Source organism: Ustilago hordei (genome assembly GCF_900519145.1).
Source record: "Ustilago hordei strain Uho2 genome assembly, contig: UHO2_contig_05, whole genome shotgun sequence".
NCBI lineage: Eukaryota > Fungi > Basidiomycota > Ustilaginomycetes > Ustilaginales > Ustilaginaceae > Ustilago > Ustilago hordei.
Genome location: NW_024545279.1, coordinates 199,034 through 213,200, shown reverse-complemented (window position 1 = coordinate 213,200; position 14,167 = coordinate 199,034). Strand labels below are relative to the sequence as shown.

The window sequence follows — 14,167 nt, the reverse complement described above, 5'->3', positions numbered from 1 at the left end:
GACCCTTTCTCATTCGCATTCATTCACTGCCCTACTTTTCGAACCACAGCTTATGCAGATCTTCGTCAAGACTCTGACTGGTAAGACCATCACCCTCGAGGTGGAGTCTTTCGATACCATCGACAACGTCAAGGCCAAGATTCAAGACAAGGAGGGTATCCCACCTGATCAGCAGCGATTGATCTTTGCAGGAAAGCAACTCGAGGACGGCCGCACTCTTTCCGACTACAACATCCAGAAGGAGAGCACCTTGCACCTTGTATTGCGATTGCGCGGTGGTATGCAGATCTTTGTCAAGACGTTGACTGGCAAGACCATCACTCTCGAAGTCGAGTCCTCTGACACGATTGACAATGTGAAAGCCAAGATCCAGGACAAGGAAGGTATTCCTCCTGACCAGCAGCGTCTTATCTTCGCCGGGAAGCAGTTGGAAGATGGCCGAACTCTCTCGGATTACAACATCCAGAAGGAGTCCACCTTGCATCTCGTCCTCCGTCTTCGTGGTGGTATGCAGATTTTCGTCAAGACGTTGACTGGCAAGACCATCACTCTTGAGGTCGAGTCGTCGGACACCATCGACAATGTCAAGGCTAAGATCCAGGACAAGGAAGGTATTCCTCCTGACCAGCAGCGATTGATCTTTGCAGGAAAGCAACTCGAGGACGGCCGCACTCTTTCCGACTACAACATCCAGAAGGAGAGCACCTTGCACCTTGTATTGCGATTGCGCGGTGGTATGCAGATCTTTGTCAAGACGTTGACTGGCAAGACCATCACTCTCGAAGTCGAGTCCTCTGACACGATTGACAATGTGAAAGCCAAGATCCAGGACAAGGAAGGTATCCCACCTGACCAGCAGCGTCTCATTTTCGCCGGAAAGCAGCTTGAGGACGGTCGAACCCTCTCGGACTACAACATCCAGAAGGAATCGACCCTCCACTTGGTTCTCCGTCTCCGTGGTGGTATGCAGATTTTCGTCAAGACTCTGACAGGAAAGACGATCACTTTGGAAGTTGAGTCCTCTGACACCATCGACAATGTCAAGGCTAAGATCCAGGACAAGGAAGGTATTCCTCCTGACCAGCAGCGATTGATCTTTGCAGGAAAGCAACTCGAGGACGGCCGCACTCTTTCCGACTACAACATCCAGAAGGAGAGCACCTTGCACCTTGTATTGCGATTGCGCGGTGGTATGCAGATCTTTGTCAAGACGTTGACTGGCAAGACCATCACTCTCGAAGTCGAGTCCTCTGACACGATTGACAATGTGAAAGCCAAGATCCAGGACAAGGAAGGTATTCCTCCTGACCAGCAGCGTCTTATCTTCGCCGGGAAGCAGTTGGAAGATGGCCGAACTCTCTCGGATTACAACATCCAGAAGGAGTCCACCTTGCATCTCGTCCTCCGTCTTCGTGGTGGTATGCAGATTTTCGTCAAGACGTTGACTGGCAAGACCATCACTCTTGAGGTCGAGTCGTCGGACACCATCGACAATGTCAAGGCTAAGATCCAGGACAAGGAAGGTATTCCTCCTGACCAGCAGCGATTGATCTTTGCAGGAAAGCAACTTGAGGACGGCCGTACTCTTTCCGACTACAACATCCAGAAGGAGAGCACCTTGCACCTCGTCTTGCGCTTGCGTGGAGGTAATTGAGTCCGCGTAGCGATGCTTGAGGTCGAGCTCCGGCTCATTTGACAAATATCATCTTGTATGACTACAACGTTAACCCTTTGATGGGCGTTAATTTGCCTCTTATCTCGACGTGTTGCTCGTGTTGTTCGTGTTGTGCAGTGTCTGTGTCTCAGTGTCAATCTCTACGTGTTGCTCGTGTTGTGCAGTGTCTGTGTCTCAGTCTTACTGCTTTTGAGCCGAGTTGCGATTATGAACGTCATAGTTGTAACGCTAAGGTGGGTTGCTGGTATCAGTACAGAACTCGGTTGGTAGCTGGTGCTCGCTCTCGGTCCGTTTTGCGTCGTGGTTTATACGGCTAACCAGGCTGTTTCACCGGTGGAGTCAGTGAGTGGGGGTGGTAAGAGATGTCAACCCATGCTGCTTTGATAGTTGGCGTCCTGCCGTGATTGAACAAGCACACAAGACAATGTCTTGGGGAACACGAGTTACAGGCGCCAGATCACAGCCTTTCGTTCTTGCAAACAGTGAGATTGCAACAGACCAGCGAAAGATGGGAGCAGGACTTAGGCTTACCAACAGAACATAATGCTCGTTCTGTTGAACAGTGCTGGACTGGCAGCAGCTTTTCCGCCCGTACCTCCCTCCGGCGGGTTCATGGTCAGTGTTACGTGCAAGTTTTTCGTGATCTCTGATCTGAAGAAACTGAATAACTCCTCCTCCGCATCTAGCATGAGACCTTCTCTTTGACTTGCTTCCTTTAGTGAGCTGATCAGAGAAGAATGTTCGTCACCTTCGAACAGACCTGCTACCTCTGCATTAGCCAACAGTGTATTCAACTTCTCCAACCGAGCAGCGTTAGACATTTGACTTTCATCAATAGTCCAGCAAACTTTCTCGCCCTTACAACCCACCCGCCTTAGTAAGGCTCTGAGATCGTCATCAAAATGTTCCTCCGTATACTTATTCGACGTCGAGATGGAGAAGAGCGACAACCCTCTTAACCAAGCGCAAAACCTAGTAACAGTCGTTCTCCCCGATCCACTCGCCCCAATCAACAACAAATGTCCAGCAGGTTGTCTCAAAACCCTATCACAACTCAGCGCCAAATCCAATACCGAATCATGCAAAACCAAAGATGCATCCAATTCTTCATCCGAATACCCCTTCAACCTAGCTTTCGCATACTCCCTAACACTCTCCCTATCCACACTTTTATACTCTTTACTCAACCAATTACTAAACAATATCGGTCTAGCCAACGCCGTTGAGATATCGATGGTGGGAAAACGTACCGAGGCAACAGAATCGATCTGTTCATCCGTCCAAACTTTTTCTTCCCTCCCCACTAATCGGTCTTGGAACAGCCGTAATCCTTCGTGAGCCCATACCCTAACCAATCCCTCCACGCTGAGAGATTCGAGAGGTTTGATAGCTTCGTAGATTCCGCGCATCCATCGCGTCAGTTCTCGAGGAGAGTAAATGTAATGCGCTTGAATATCGGGTGTGAACCTTCGCTGGGAGGCAAGGTAAAAATCGACCATAGCCGCTGTGAGTGGTTCCGCATACCCTCGGAGATTCGGTGTAACTTTGAGTAGAGCGCGATTGAAAGTTCCATAGATCTGATTGAGCGAAATCTCTCCTGGATAATCCACCATAATCAGCGGTGCATGACGCAAGAACCTATGACTCAACGGAACTCTTCCAGGGTCAGTGGGAGGATTACAAGCACCAACAAACTGAATCCTTTCCAACTTGACCCAAGCTTTATCACTGATCCTCCAAAATCCACCCCCCTCTACCAACTGTCGCAAGAAGGAGATGACTCGTTGCGTCCCATACTTGTCAGTAGCCGGCAAGTTGATTTCGTCGCAAAACAGCACCAACCATCTCCCAATCTGGGTAGGAGAAAGAACGATACCGTTGGGAGTCTTACGATACTCGCAGTACTGTTCGAAGGTTTTCAGGATCAATTCGGGCGTGGTGGCCGAGGAAAAGTTGAGTCCGACCACTTCCATATCCGGTAACTTGCGTAGTGCGGAGAACAGTGTCATGGTTTTGCCGGAACCGGGGGGACCACAGAGCATGAGTGGTTTATGTTCGGACAACCAAGAGTAGAGAACGTCTTCATGACGGACCGTGTCAATGGTCGGAACAACGACGTCGGCGGAGGAGACGGCAGAGGTGTCGATTTCGATGGTGGGCACTTTGGATAGCCAGGAGGTCCATTCGACGGTTTGACCTGCGAAGGTAACATCGTAGTCGATGAGAGAAGACCCGGGGCCCAGAGGTGGAAGATCGACACCGGTGTGCGAGCGAAGATATTCGCCCATCTCGGAACGGACGTCGAGTTTGGCATCTCCCGTGAAAGCCCAGACGATGGCGATGAGGAGTCGACGAGTAGCGTAGGCTTCGATCTGATCGGGATTGAGGGGGAAGTCGGGATGCTGGGCGTTGTAGTCCAGAATATTGCGGATGGTCTTGTTGATGAGCGAGAAGAGAGTCGAGAGTGCACGAGCTTCGGTGAAGTCCATGATGTGGAACAGATTGCGTGCAAAGTCGAGTGCACCATTGACCAGCCCATCATCCTCGAAGAACGGTGCCAGTGCATCAGCAACAGCTCTCTGCACCAGCAGATCAGGGCTAACCTCGCTCGATTGTGCCGCTCCATTAGCCGCCGCAGCAGCAGCACGTCGACTTGCAACAGCGCTCGCCAGTTCATCATCATCCAACTCGATCGGCGTCGACCTCAACCCCGTCAAGTACCTCGAGTACAGCATCGATGGACGAACAATATCGTCACTGAACCAAATCATACCACAACGGGAAACAGTAGCCAACGTCGCATACCTCAACGACTCGACCTCGAACATAATCCGCACGTTGGGTGGCAAGTTGAGACGTTCACCGTTGGGCAGCGTCAACAGCTTATTATCGTCCAGCACCGAGTTGAGATTCTCTACCCATTCAGGATCGACATCGCCATCGAATACGATCCAGTGTCGCTTGCTGCTTTCGCCACGAACATTGTCGATGATTTTGCGCAGGACTTGGGTGAATAGACCATCGTTCCACTCTCGTGTCGTGGGGTCGAGGGTTCCGTAGAGACTCTCTTTCGAGACCGCTTTAGGGTCGATGACGTATGAGACGCCTTCTTGTCCTTCTAGCCTCTCGAGCGCAGCAAGCAGCACCTGCCAAGCCTGCGTCTTACCCGTACCTGAAGGTCCGACGAGCATGAGACCGTGCGAGATCTTCTGAATCTGGTAGAGCTGCAATACCTTCTCCGTCCACAAACCGCCTTCCACCAGGTGACGCTCGGCGCAAACGGCAGCAATGTGACCACGCAGCACGTCCAGATTGACAGGCTTGTACTCTACACCGGGGAAGACGTCGCTCAAGAGACTCTTGAGCAACGGTACATCCTCGGCGATGAGCTTCGGCACGATCGTCTCCGAGACACTCTGAATGAGGATCTCTTGCTCCGAAACATCGATTGAGACCTCCATTTCAGCGTTGGAATCACCACCATTGAGCATGTGTTCGCGCTTAAGCTGACCAGCACTGACAAGCACCGCCTTGAGCGCACGCAGACCAAAGTCGTAATGCGGCTGAGGACTCAACTGCTCCAGACAAAGGTTGAAGAAGGGCACGATCTTCGACGCTAGTGTTTCAGCTCGACGGAAACCTTGCGAGAAGAGCATGACCTGCGCAATAAGTTCGCGGTCGGGATGCGTCATAGCCATGTTACGGAACAACTTCTTCAAATTATCCGGCAAGTTCGATCGACCAGCATAGGTAGGGTTGGTGGTGATAAAGATACCGACACGGTCGTTGAGCGGGACACGTTTGCCGAGAAGCTCGATCTCGTTGCTTGCGTTCGCATTCGGAGTGCCGTTGGCGATGGCACTGGCATTGCTGGCCGAGTCAGCCAATCCTTGCTGAATGCTCTGAATCTGCTGCGAGACCGCTGACAGAATTCGCTCCTCGAGTCGATTGAACTCATCGAAACAGCCCCAAGCTCCGACACGGCAGAGACCGACAAAGATACGACCCATGGCTTGGAAGTCGAATGTCTCGTCACAACAGAAGACAATGACGAACATGCCGAGCTGAACACCGAGCGCTTTGACGGATTCGGTCTTACCGGTACCAGCGGGACCGAAGGGGGCACCACCGAGCTTGTAGTTGAGCGCCTGCGTCAGTGTGAGGTAGCAACGATCGGTCAATGGCGTCTGAACAAGGCGATCAGGCACACCGAGGTACTCGTAGCCGTAAGGAAAGGTGGCGTTGGCCATCTGAACCGTGAGACGGTCGAGTGGCTTCTCGATTGAACGGTTGAGGTAGAAGCGCATCTGCGAGAGCCAGTTGAAGTCACGAGCGTTTTCGACACGCTGCGACATGAGAAGACGGATGACATCTCTCTGATGGACAAGCTCAGTGATGAGATGCTCGCACTTGCGTCGTTGCAATGCTTCCACATCGGTCAAGACCGTGTCGGCGAGCAAGTCGAGACCGCGCAACACGACGTCGAGAGGATGCTGTAGGCCAGCGGTGCCATTCTCGAAGGCTTCATCCACCATGGCTGTCCATCTTGCCTGTACAGCCAGCACCACAAGCTGAGCCGGATACTTGGCAATCCACGCAAGAAAGCTATCCAAGGTGAGCGACTCGGAACTCGTGTAGAACGACTCCAGCTGAGCCGCAGCTTCAGACAGAAGTTCAGCAAGAGAGACGCGCATCTCGCTCTCCACCTTGGCAAGCCAGTCGTTGATCTTGGGGTAGTCCTTGAGCGCAATGGGAGTGCGGAAAGGCACCGACTCGCCCTCACGACTGACCATGGCCGTCAGCATACCCGCACCCTCATCGAGCTCGACCGTCGCAATACCAGCAAACATCTTCTTGAGATGCTTAAGAATGCGCGCTGTATCCTTCGAGTTACCGATGATCTCGAGCAGATCTTCGTCACCCACAAAGTAGAAGCGAGGGAAGTTGGCACGTTCTCGCTCGAGGTACTCTCCAAGCGCCTTCTGGATCTTGCTGAGCAAGTCGGCGAGACGTTCGAGACTCTTCTGGACCCCAGGGATGTTGAGTACGTCGAGCACAAAGGGCGATTTGTAGACCTTCTTCATCACCGTGAGGAACTCGGTGTTGATGTTTTGGAAGCGCGAGCTTTCGACGGGCAAGATGTGTCGGATCTCAGCACTACCGCTGAAGATGCCTTCCAAGTAGACCCACTGACGCTGAACGTCGATCCATGTGTCGAAGAGCACGGAGATCTTCGACAGCCTGTCCTCCCAAAGCGAAGCCTCTTCCTCAAAGACCTTGTAGTGTGGACTCATCGACATGGCTCGTAGTGCGTTGAGGTTGTCGCCAGCGAGCTGAAAGAGGTTGTCCCAGCCACGAATGAGTCGGCATTTGTTCTGGTAGTTGACGAGGTCGAGCGTGTAGTTGGTCCAAGCCTCTCGCACCTGCTTGAGGTACTCTTCGAGCGCCAACTCTCCCTGCGCTTGAGCGACGACGGCCTTGATGATGGCATCGTGCCTCTTGAGGTCAAGATCCCACACAGTGCCGAGAGTCATGCTGCTGGCCGAGTAGTGATCCTGCACCTTAAGTTGCTTGAAGAGCGAGCGCCAGTGACGTTCGCGCATTGCCTCGGACTTGAGGTCAGAGATGACAGCATTGCTTTTGAGCAGAGCACGCAGATGCTCCTGGACATACTCGAAGGCGGCATACTGACGCATGCGACTGGGCATGTCTCGCGTTTGAGCCAGCAAGCCATCGAGCTGCTGTCGAAGCTTTCGAGGCTGGACGTTGCTCCAGTTGGTGTCACGGATCTCTGCAAGCTGGCTCCATGTGCCCGACAGAGCCGTCCAGACCGTCTTGAGATCGCGCAACTCTTCGAACACAGGCTCGAGACGGTCATCCTGCGTGTGCTCCAAGTCGAGCGCCTCCTTGGCACGAACAACCAAAGCGCGGTCTTCGGCGAGCTTGGTGACACGTGTCTCGAAAACGTTGATGGTGTTCATCGCACCACCTGCTTTGAGAGTACCCTGGATTGGCTTCTGCTGCTCCCACTCGCTGATGATGGTCGAGATCTTGTCACTGACGATCTTGTCCTCGGCGATAATCTTCATCTGCAGACCAGCGAGCTGTTCCTGGATGCTTGCATTCTTGCGGCTGAGGATCTCTTGGAAAGCACTCCACTCGCCGTCGACCTGATCAACGTACAGCCAGTCCTGTGGGAACATGTAGCGCTGTCGCTCGAGCGTCTTCTGTCCTGTGCCAAAGAGCTCAATCTGAGGCTGCCACACTTTGGTTTTGCGCTTTAGGTCCTGCACAAAGGTGATGAAGGTGACGGCCTGAGCAGTCGAGCTGCCCTCGATGCTGTGCTGCTCAAGCTCGACACGTGCTTTGGCGACGGCGGCATGCACCTCTCGCATTGCAGCGCTGAGCTTGGTGCCGTAGCGATTGAGAATGTCGCGTTGCCAGGTATCGTACTTGGCATTGACCTTGCTCTGCACCTGGTCGTAGTCGATAACACAGATGCCAAAGGAACGCTGTGTGTCCGAGTTGTCAAAGGTGGCTCGTGTGCGGCGGATCTCAGCAAGCAGCTGTTGCCAGCTGGCCAACGAATCGCCGAGGCGGGCAAAGACATGCTCGGACTCGAGATCCCACAACGACTGGAACTGAAGCCATTTGGCGACGTAGCTGCCGACTTCAGCCAGCTTAGCCTCGATCAACACAAAAGGCCGCTCGAGCGAGCCGTCCTGGAAGCAAGTGAGCAGCGAGGTGTAGTCTTGCTCGGTGACACGTTGCTTGCCGCGCATTTGCAGGCCAATCTCGTAGCGCGAGCTCTGAATCCTTGTAAGGCAGCAGACCACCGACAAGACCTCGTGGAGCTGTCGGAACCACGAAGCACGTGCATGCTCGAGAGGAGGGTCCAGGAAGATGACTTGGTTCTGGATGCGCACCTCGAGCGTGATAGGCTGCAACGTGATGTGATCGTTTGCAGCATTGGCATCGCTGCCGTTCGCAGTACCAGCACCATTGACAGCCAAACTCTTTGCGCCTCGGTCGCCACGGCCTGACGAGCCGCCGCTCTGGTTCAAGCCATGACGCACGAACGCCTTGCACCACGCCATGCTGACCGACTTGAGTCTACGAAGCAATACATCCTCGATGAGACGGTCAAGGTTGCCGACCCATTCCTCCAGGTTTGGATAGCCTTCGAGGTTGAGCTTGTCGATGGTGTTCTGAATCTTCTGCAGTCGCTCAGCGAAAGCTTCGGTGCTGTAGGCACACTTGCCGAGCTCGTCGATGGTCGTGTGCATGTCACGCTGAATCTCGATCAGCTCAGCAGTCTTGTCCTGGAAGAGGCTGACGATGCTGGCGAACTGACGCACAAAGGCTACCTGGCGATTCTCTCGGCCCGATTGTCCACCCGACCCTGGCAGATAGGTTGCAGCACGGGCGCTTTCGTAGATGTTGGCAAAGTGTTCCCATCGCAAGGTCATGCCTTGCGAGATGAGCTGGTGTGCATCGGTGTAGACTTGAGCAATGAGGCAAGTGATCTCGGGGTTGGCACGCACGAAGCTGCAAGTCTGGTTGTAGGTGCGGACGGTCTCCATTAGCGACACGGCGTGCGGATAGACCTTCTTCGCGTCTTTCGCTAAGTTGGTGATAGCGTGTGGGATCTGGAAGTTGAGCCAGATAAGGTTGCGGACCTCTTTAAAGAGCGAGATAGTGTGACCGTCAAAGTTGACACTGAGCTGGAAAGCGTTGCCGGCAGCGCGGTTCTTGGTGACATCAAAGACACGCCCGGAGATGCTCATATCTCTTCGGTTGATGTCGTGAAGCCAGCTGTCGAAGAGCGGTCTTGTGTCAAGCTTGCGACGGAAGGTCTCACTCTCGCTCTGCAGCTTCTGACCTTCAGCATACAGCTCCCAACCTTTGCCGAGAACGTCCTCGACACGCTTCATGTAGACGTTGAGCTGGCGTTCGATTTGTCGAGCCCAGATGATGGCACCTGCGATCTCTGGAACGTCACGAAGTTGACTCATGTGGTTGGCCTCGGAGGGACGGTACTGCGCCTTAAACTTGTCGTGGAGCGCCTTGATGTCGGACTTGACGCTGTTGAGGAGCTGCTGCTGGTATTCTTGCACAGCGCCGCGCACCTTAGGACGGACGAAGAGGCTGTTGAACTGCGACAAGACACGAAGCATCTCTCGCGCCGATTTAGCCTGACCGAGCAAGTCACGCAAGCGTGCGATGAGGCTATTCTCGACACGTGCCACTCGCTCGTTATATGCTCCTTCGGCGGTCGTCCAGATCTCGGTGCCTTGCTGCGAGACGTCGAGCACATCGATCACCTTGACCTGGTCGTATGCCGCACGAATCTCTTCGCTCATCTCGATACCTGCCAAGTTCTGCGTAGCCACCTGTCGATCGTTGGCAGAGGCAGCGACACCAGCACCGACTTGTCCGGGCATAGTGAGTCCCTTGCCTGAACTGACCATCGCTCGAAGCTGCTCGTGCGTCTTGCGGAAAGCACCGATGTAGTTGAGACGCTCGCGAAGCTTTGCATGGGCCGGGTTGATTTTGATAGGCAAGAATTTCTCGGAACGTTTGCGGGTGACTTCTCGAGCGATGTTGACAAAGTCCTTCATCAGCTCGTCCCATACCTGGAAGACTTCGGCAGCAGCGGAAACGGTCTCCCAGAAGCGCGGAAATTCCTGCCACATGATTCTTTGCGAAGCCAGCACTTTGAGCAGTGTGTCGTTGAGATCTCTGCTGATGGCCTCGACGAGTGGCAAGGCACGCTTGACGGGGTACGGGCTGATACGTAGCTTCTTGTTGAGATGGTTGAAGATGGCACTGAGGGCGTCGGCGCACTTGTCGAGGTCGGTGGCAGAGAGAAGCTCGTTGATGGGGAAGTCCTTCATGAGGAGGTTGTAGTTGTGCACCTTTTCGGCACAGTCCTTGAGACCGGTGTCTGCGAGGAAGGAGACGGTAGCGTGGAAACGTTTGGCGTGCTTGAGAATGTCGAGGGTGAGGACGATGGGATCGGAGCGAAGCTGTTGTTCGATCGACTCTTGCGCCTTTTCCATGGAGAGCCAGAAGTTGATCTCTTGGGAAGCGGTGCCAGATGCGACGCTGCGGTCGAGTTTGGTGATAGTCTGGACCTCCTTGACCCAGGAGTTGACATCGGACTGAAGCTTGTTGAGGAAGGAAGAGTCTTGCAGAAGCGATGCGGGCTCGACGGCTTCGACACTGACACGAGTGCCGGCAGCGTGACACCGGTCGACAGCAGCACGAACGACCGGATGAATAGTGAGAGTGATGTCTGGGATCTCGACGTTCTGTTGCAAGTGGAAGAGGCTCAGCTCGAGCTCGGCAAATTTGCGCTTGGCCATTGGGATGCCCATCTTGGTGTCGCTGTCCTTTGTCTTTGCGCCTGAGACGAGAGCTTTGTCCTTGGGTGCTTTGCTAGCGACGAAGGCGTCGAACCAAGGTGACATGACGTTGTGAACGACACTATGAAGGGCTTCGTAGGGGCTTTCTCGTACTGAGGATGCTGCTGATGTGCCGTCTGTATCGTCGAGGTTGGTGCTGCCGTTGTTGGCGGAGGCGCTGGTCTTCGCAGTGGGATCCGAAGAAGCCGCAGCAGCGGCTGGACCGAAAAGTGTGAGCACATGTAGCTGATGTGGCAGTGGCACCGTAGCATCGAGCACCGAGACTCTCTTGATGAGAGCGATACTGGAGACGTGACGGGAAGAGTAGGAAGCCTGTGTCGACATTTCGTAATCGAAGAGTTGATCCTCTGGCGCATCAGAGGAGACATGCTGACGTCGGATTTTGTTGAGGTATGCGGTGATGATGCTGGGGTCGGAAGCGAAGATGGAGGCCTGCTCCTTCCAGTTTGGTGTATCGAGCAAGAGATCGGATATAATGTCGGGGTCTGAGTCGAGAAGAATGGGCAGAAGCGAGCGAAAGTATGCTTTGAGTCGCGATGTGTCGAAGAGGTCATTGAAGCGTGCTGCCGAGCAAGAGGGCGACATGTCGGCGGATGTGAGACCACTCTTGGAGGGCATGTCAGCATCTCCATCCTGGAGGCCGGCCAGACGGCCGTTGGTGCCGCTCGCCTCGTCCTCCATGTTGCTCCTCTCCCGAGCTTCGATCTGGGGGAGGGCGGAGATTGGTTAGAAGATTGGAGTAGCCATGCAAGTTCAGGCCTCGTGGGGGAGGCAGAGGGGCCGTGTCGGTAATGCCTGTTGCTGTCTTGGGTGCAAACGTGCCTATACGTGCTAGCTGATGATGGGAAGGAAGATGAAGTGATGATGAGGATGATGGCAGGTCAAGATGGTGGGTCTGGCAAAGCTCAGCTCGGTTGAAAGCCAACAAGCCAAGTGTTGGCCTGCGCGTTTCAGGGTCAGAGACGCTTCCGAAGCTCCTGAATTTGGCTAGGGATAACATTTGTGAGATCGACCACTGGCAACAATGACGGAAGAACTCCTAAATTCACTTTCACCCTCATACTCGCACAAGAATGACCTCGCAGGGCTATTCGTTACTAGACATGCTTGTCAGAGCTGGCCGCTATGCAAATTGGATGCCGATGGTTCGAGTCAGTGATCTGCAAGAAGCTCTCTGGACAAAGGGCCAATGCAGATGGTGAAACTAGGATGTCTCTTCCAAAAGTAAAAAAAGGAGAAAGCGGCTGCCAGTCATACGAAACGCTGAGACTCAATCAAGCAGGAGAGACGCAGACAGCGCCCATCTCTGCAAGCAATTGCTACAGGCTTGCCCGATGCGATCTTGCCCCTGGATTTGTATCGGCAAGACCGAACCCGATACAGATTACGTTCGGATCTCGATGTCGGCCTTACCACCGTCGACCATGGTCAAAAACAGCGCACTTGTATCGTATGCACCGTACCTGATCGACAGTCTTGGCACGGAGTAGATACGGTATCGCAGCATGTATCGACACCTTGGCGTGCGTGTGTGTGTGTGTTGGTCTCAAAGGACATGTGTCTGCTCCCTCTTGGCTGGCACTTTTGACGTTGGGAATTCTCTCTTTTGTTTGCCGAGCTGTACGATGCTGTCTCCGGGATGTGGGATGTGGGATGTGGGATCTTCATAACCTCGCCAAGTCTACGCCTCAAACACCCACCCGCCAGATGAAAGTCCCCGTTGCGCTTGCACATCGCTGTAGGTGTCATTCTGCAACCACACGGTCAAAAAGGAATGTGCTTGACGTTTCTCATCTCCCAGTTCCGGTCACTTACTTGTTGATCGCCGGCGGAAGGAAGAGGTGCAAGCGCAATCACAACTCATCCTTCCGACCCGCACCTTTGGACGAAGAGAAGAGAAAGGGCTGGCTTGAATCGAGTGTCGATCATTTGAAGCCGATTCAGTTCGAACACCGAGCTGTTGTGTTGCTGAGCAATCCCTGCTTACAGACTCCGCAGAGTATTTTTCTGATGAGTCCTTACTGAGAAGATCAGTTGAAAGTAGAAACACCACTTCGTTGGGGCGACAATCAGGCTCCCTACGGACAGATATGTAACTAACTTACTACAAGTCTTAGTTATTACCAAACAATGGGGGCTACAAAACATGAGTATATATACCTTATCACCGCCGCTGACACTGGCTGTGTTGTTTCACTTGAGCCGTGTATCCTTTCCCATGTAACTCTTAACCGTCTGTCCAGTGGCATCCCCTTTCATAAGCGTTGCCATGCCAACGCACCACTCGGCATACTTCATATCTCGGTGTCAATCCTCGAGAGTAAGTTGTTATCTAGGTCGCGCCGACACCTCGCTTAATCTCGGTCTTCTGGTCACGAATACTCCGACCTAACATGTTAGACCCTGGAAATATCGGCCTACCTTGAACTAGATCTCATTCGATGGAGAGATCTATTCTTCGAAAACAACAAAGGGTTACAAGTGATGAGATGGTAAGGGTGCGAGATGATCAACCAGGGATAAACAGAGTTAAGGGACGAGGAGAAATTGTCGGGGATTAAGTCAGAGGGAAGCGAGTGGGATGAGGTGTTCTTCCCAACGTCTCGCTTGGCGCCAAACGACCCTTCCCTGGTGCAAGTTGAATGCCGATGTGAGTAATGCCGATATGGGTTCGAGGTCCTTCGACTGCCTGTCGCCTCGCCTTGTGTGTCTGCTGTTATGAATGGCAGACGCTGGTGCCCTTCGCAGCCGACTAACTGCAACTTCGGTAGCTGTCAGAGGGTTGCAGCTGTGCCCCTTTCACCTGATGTGCCCTTCCGTTGGCTGTCCTGTGTTTGCTTTGCTGCCTCTACTGTGGTACAATATGTCTGCTGCGTGATAGTCGAGCACCTCTTGTTGCTGGTCTTCTAGATGTCTACTTTCCTCCTCACCATCATTTCCGTTCATCTGTCCTCACATTCGTTTGTCCTGGGCAGCTTCTCGATACGTCGCTCAGCATCGACCTCGGTGCCACCACCACCATCATACAAGTACCCTCTCCATCTCAGTCTCGTCTAATATCAGC

At 53.5% G+C, this 14,167-nt stretch overlaps 2 protein-coding genes across 2 annotated transcripts; one reads left to right on the top strand and one right to left on the bottom strand.

Moving 5' to 3' along the window:
• Nucleotides 1–52: 52 nt before the first annotated feature.
• On the top strand, nt 53–1,654 carry UHO2_03068 (Polyubiquitin-C; the record flags this gene model as incomplete). Its single annotated transcript, XM_041557984.1, has 1 exon — nt 53–1,654. One exon carries the CDS (start codon nt 53–55, stop codon nt 1,652–1,654), a length of 1,602 nt encoding a protein of 533 aa, XP_041413918.1.
• Nucleotides 1,655–2,202: 548 nt separating this feature from the next.
• On the bottom strand, nt 2,203–11,784 carry UHO2_03067 (putative cytoplasmic dynein heavy chain 1; the record flags this gene model as incomplete). The annotated part of the gene is made up of 1 exon (XM_041557983.1): nt 2,203–11,784. One exon carries the CDS (start codon nt 11,782–11,784, stop codon nt 2,203–2,205), a length of 9,582 nt encoding a protein of 3,193 aa, XP_041413917.1.
• Nucleotides 11,785–14,167: the final 2,383 nt, after the last annotated feature.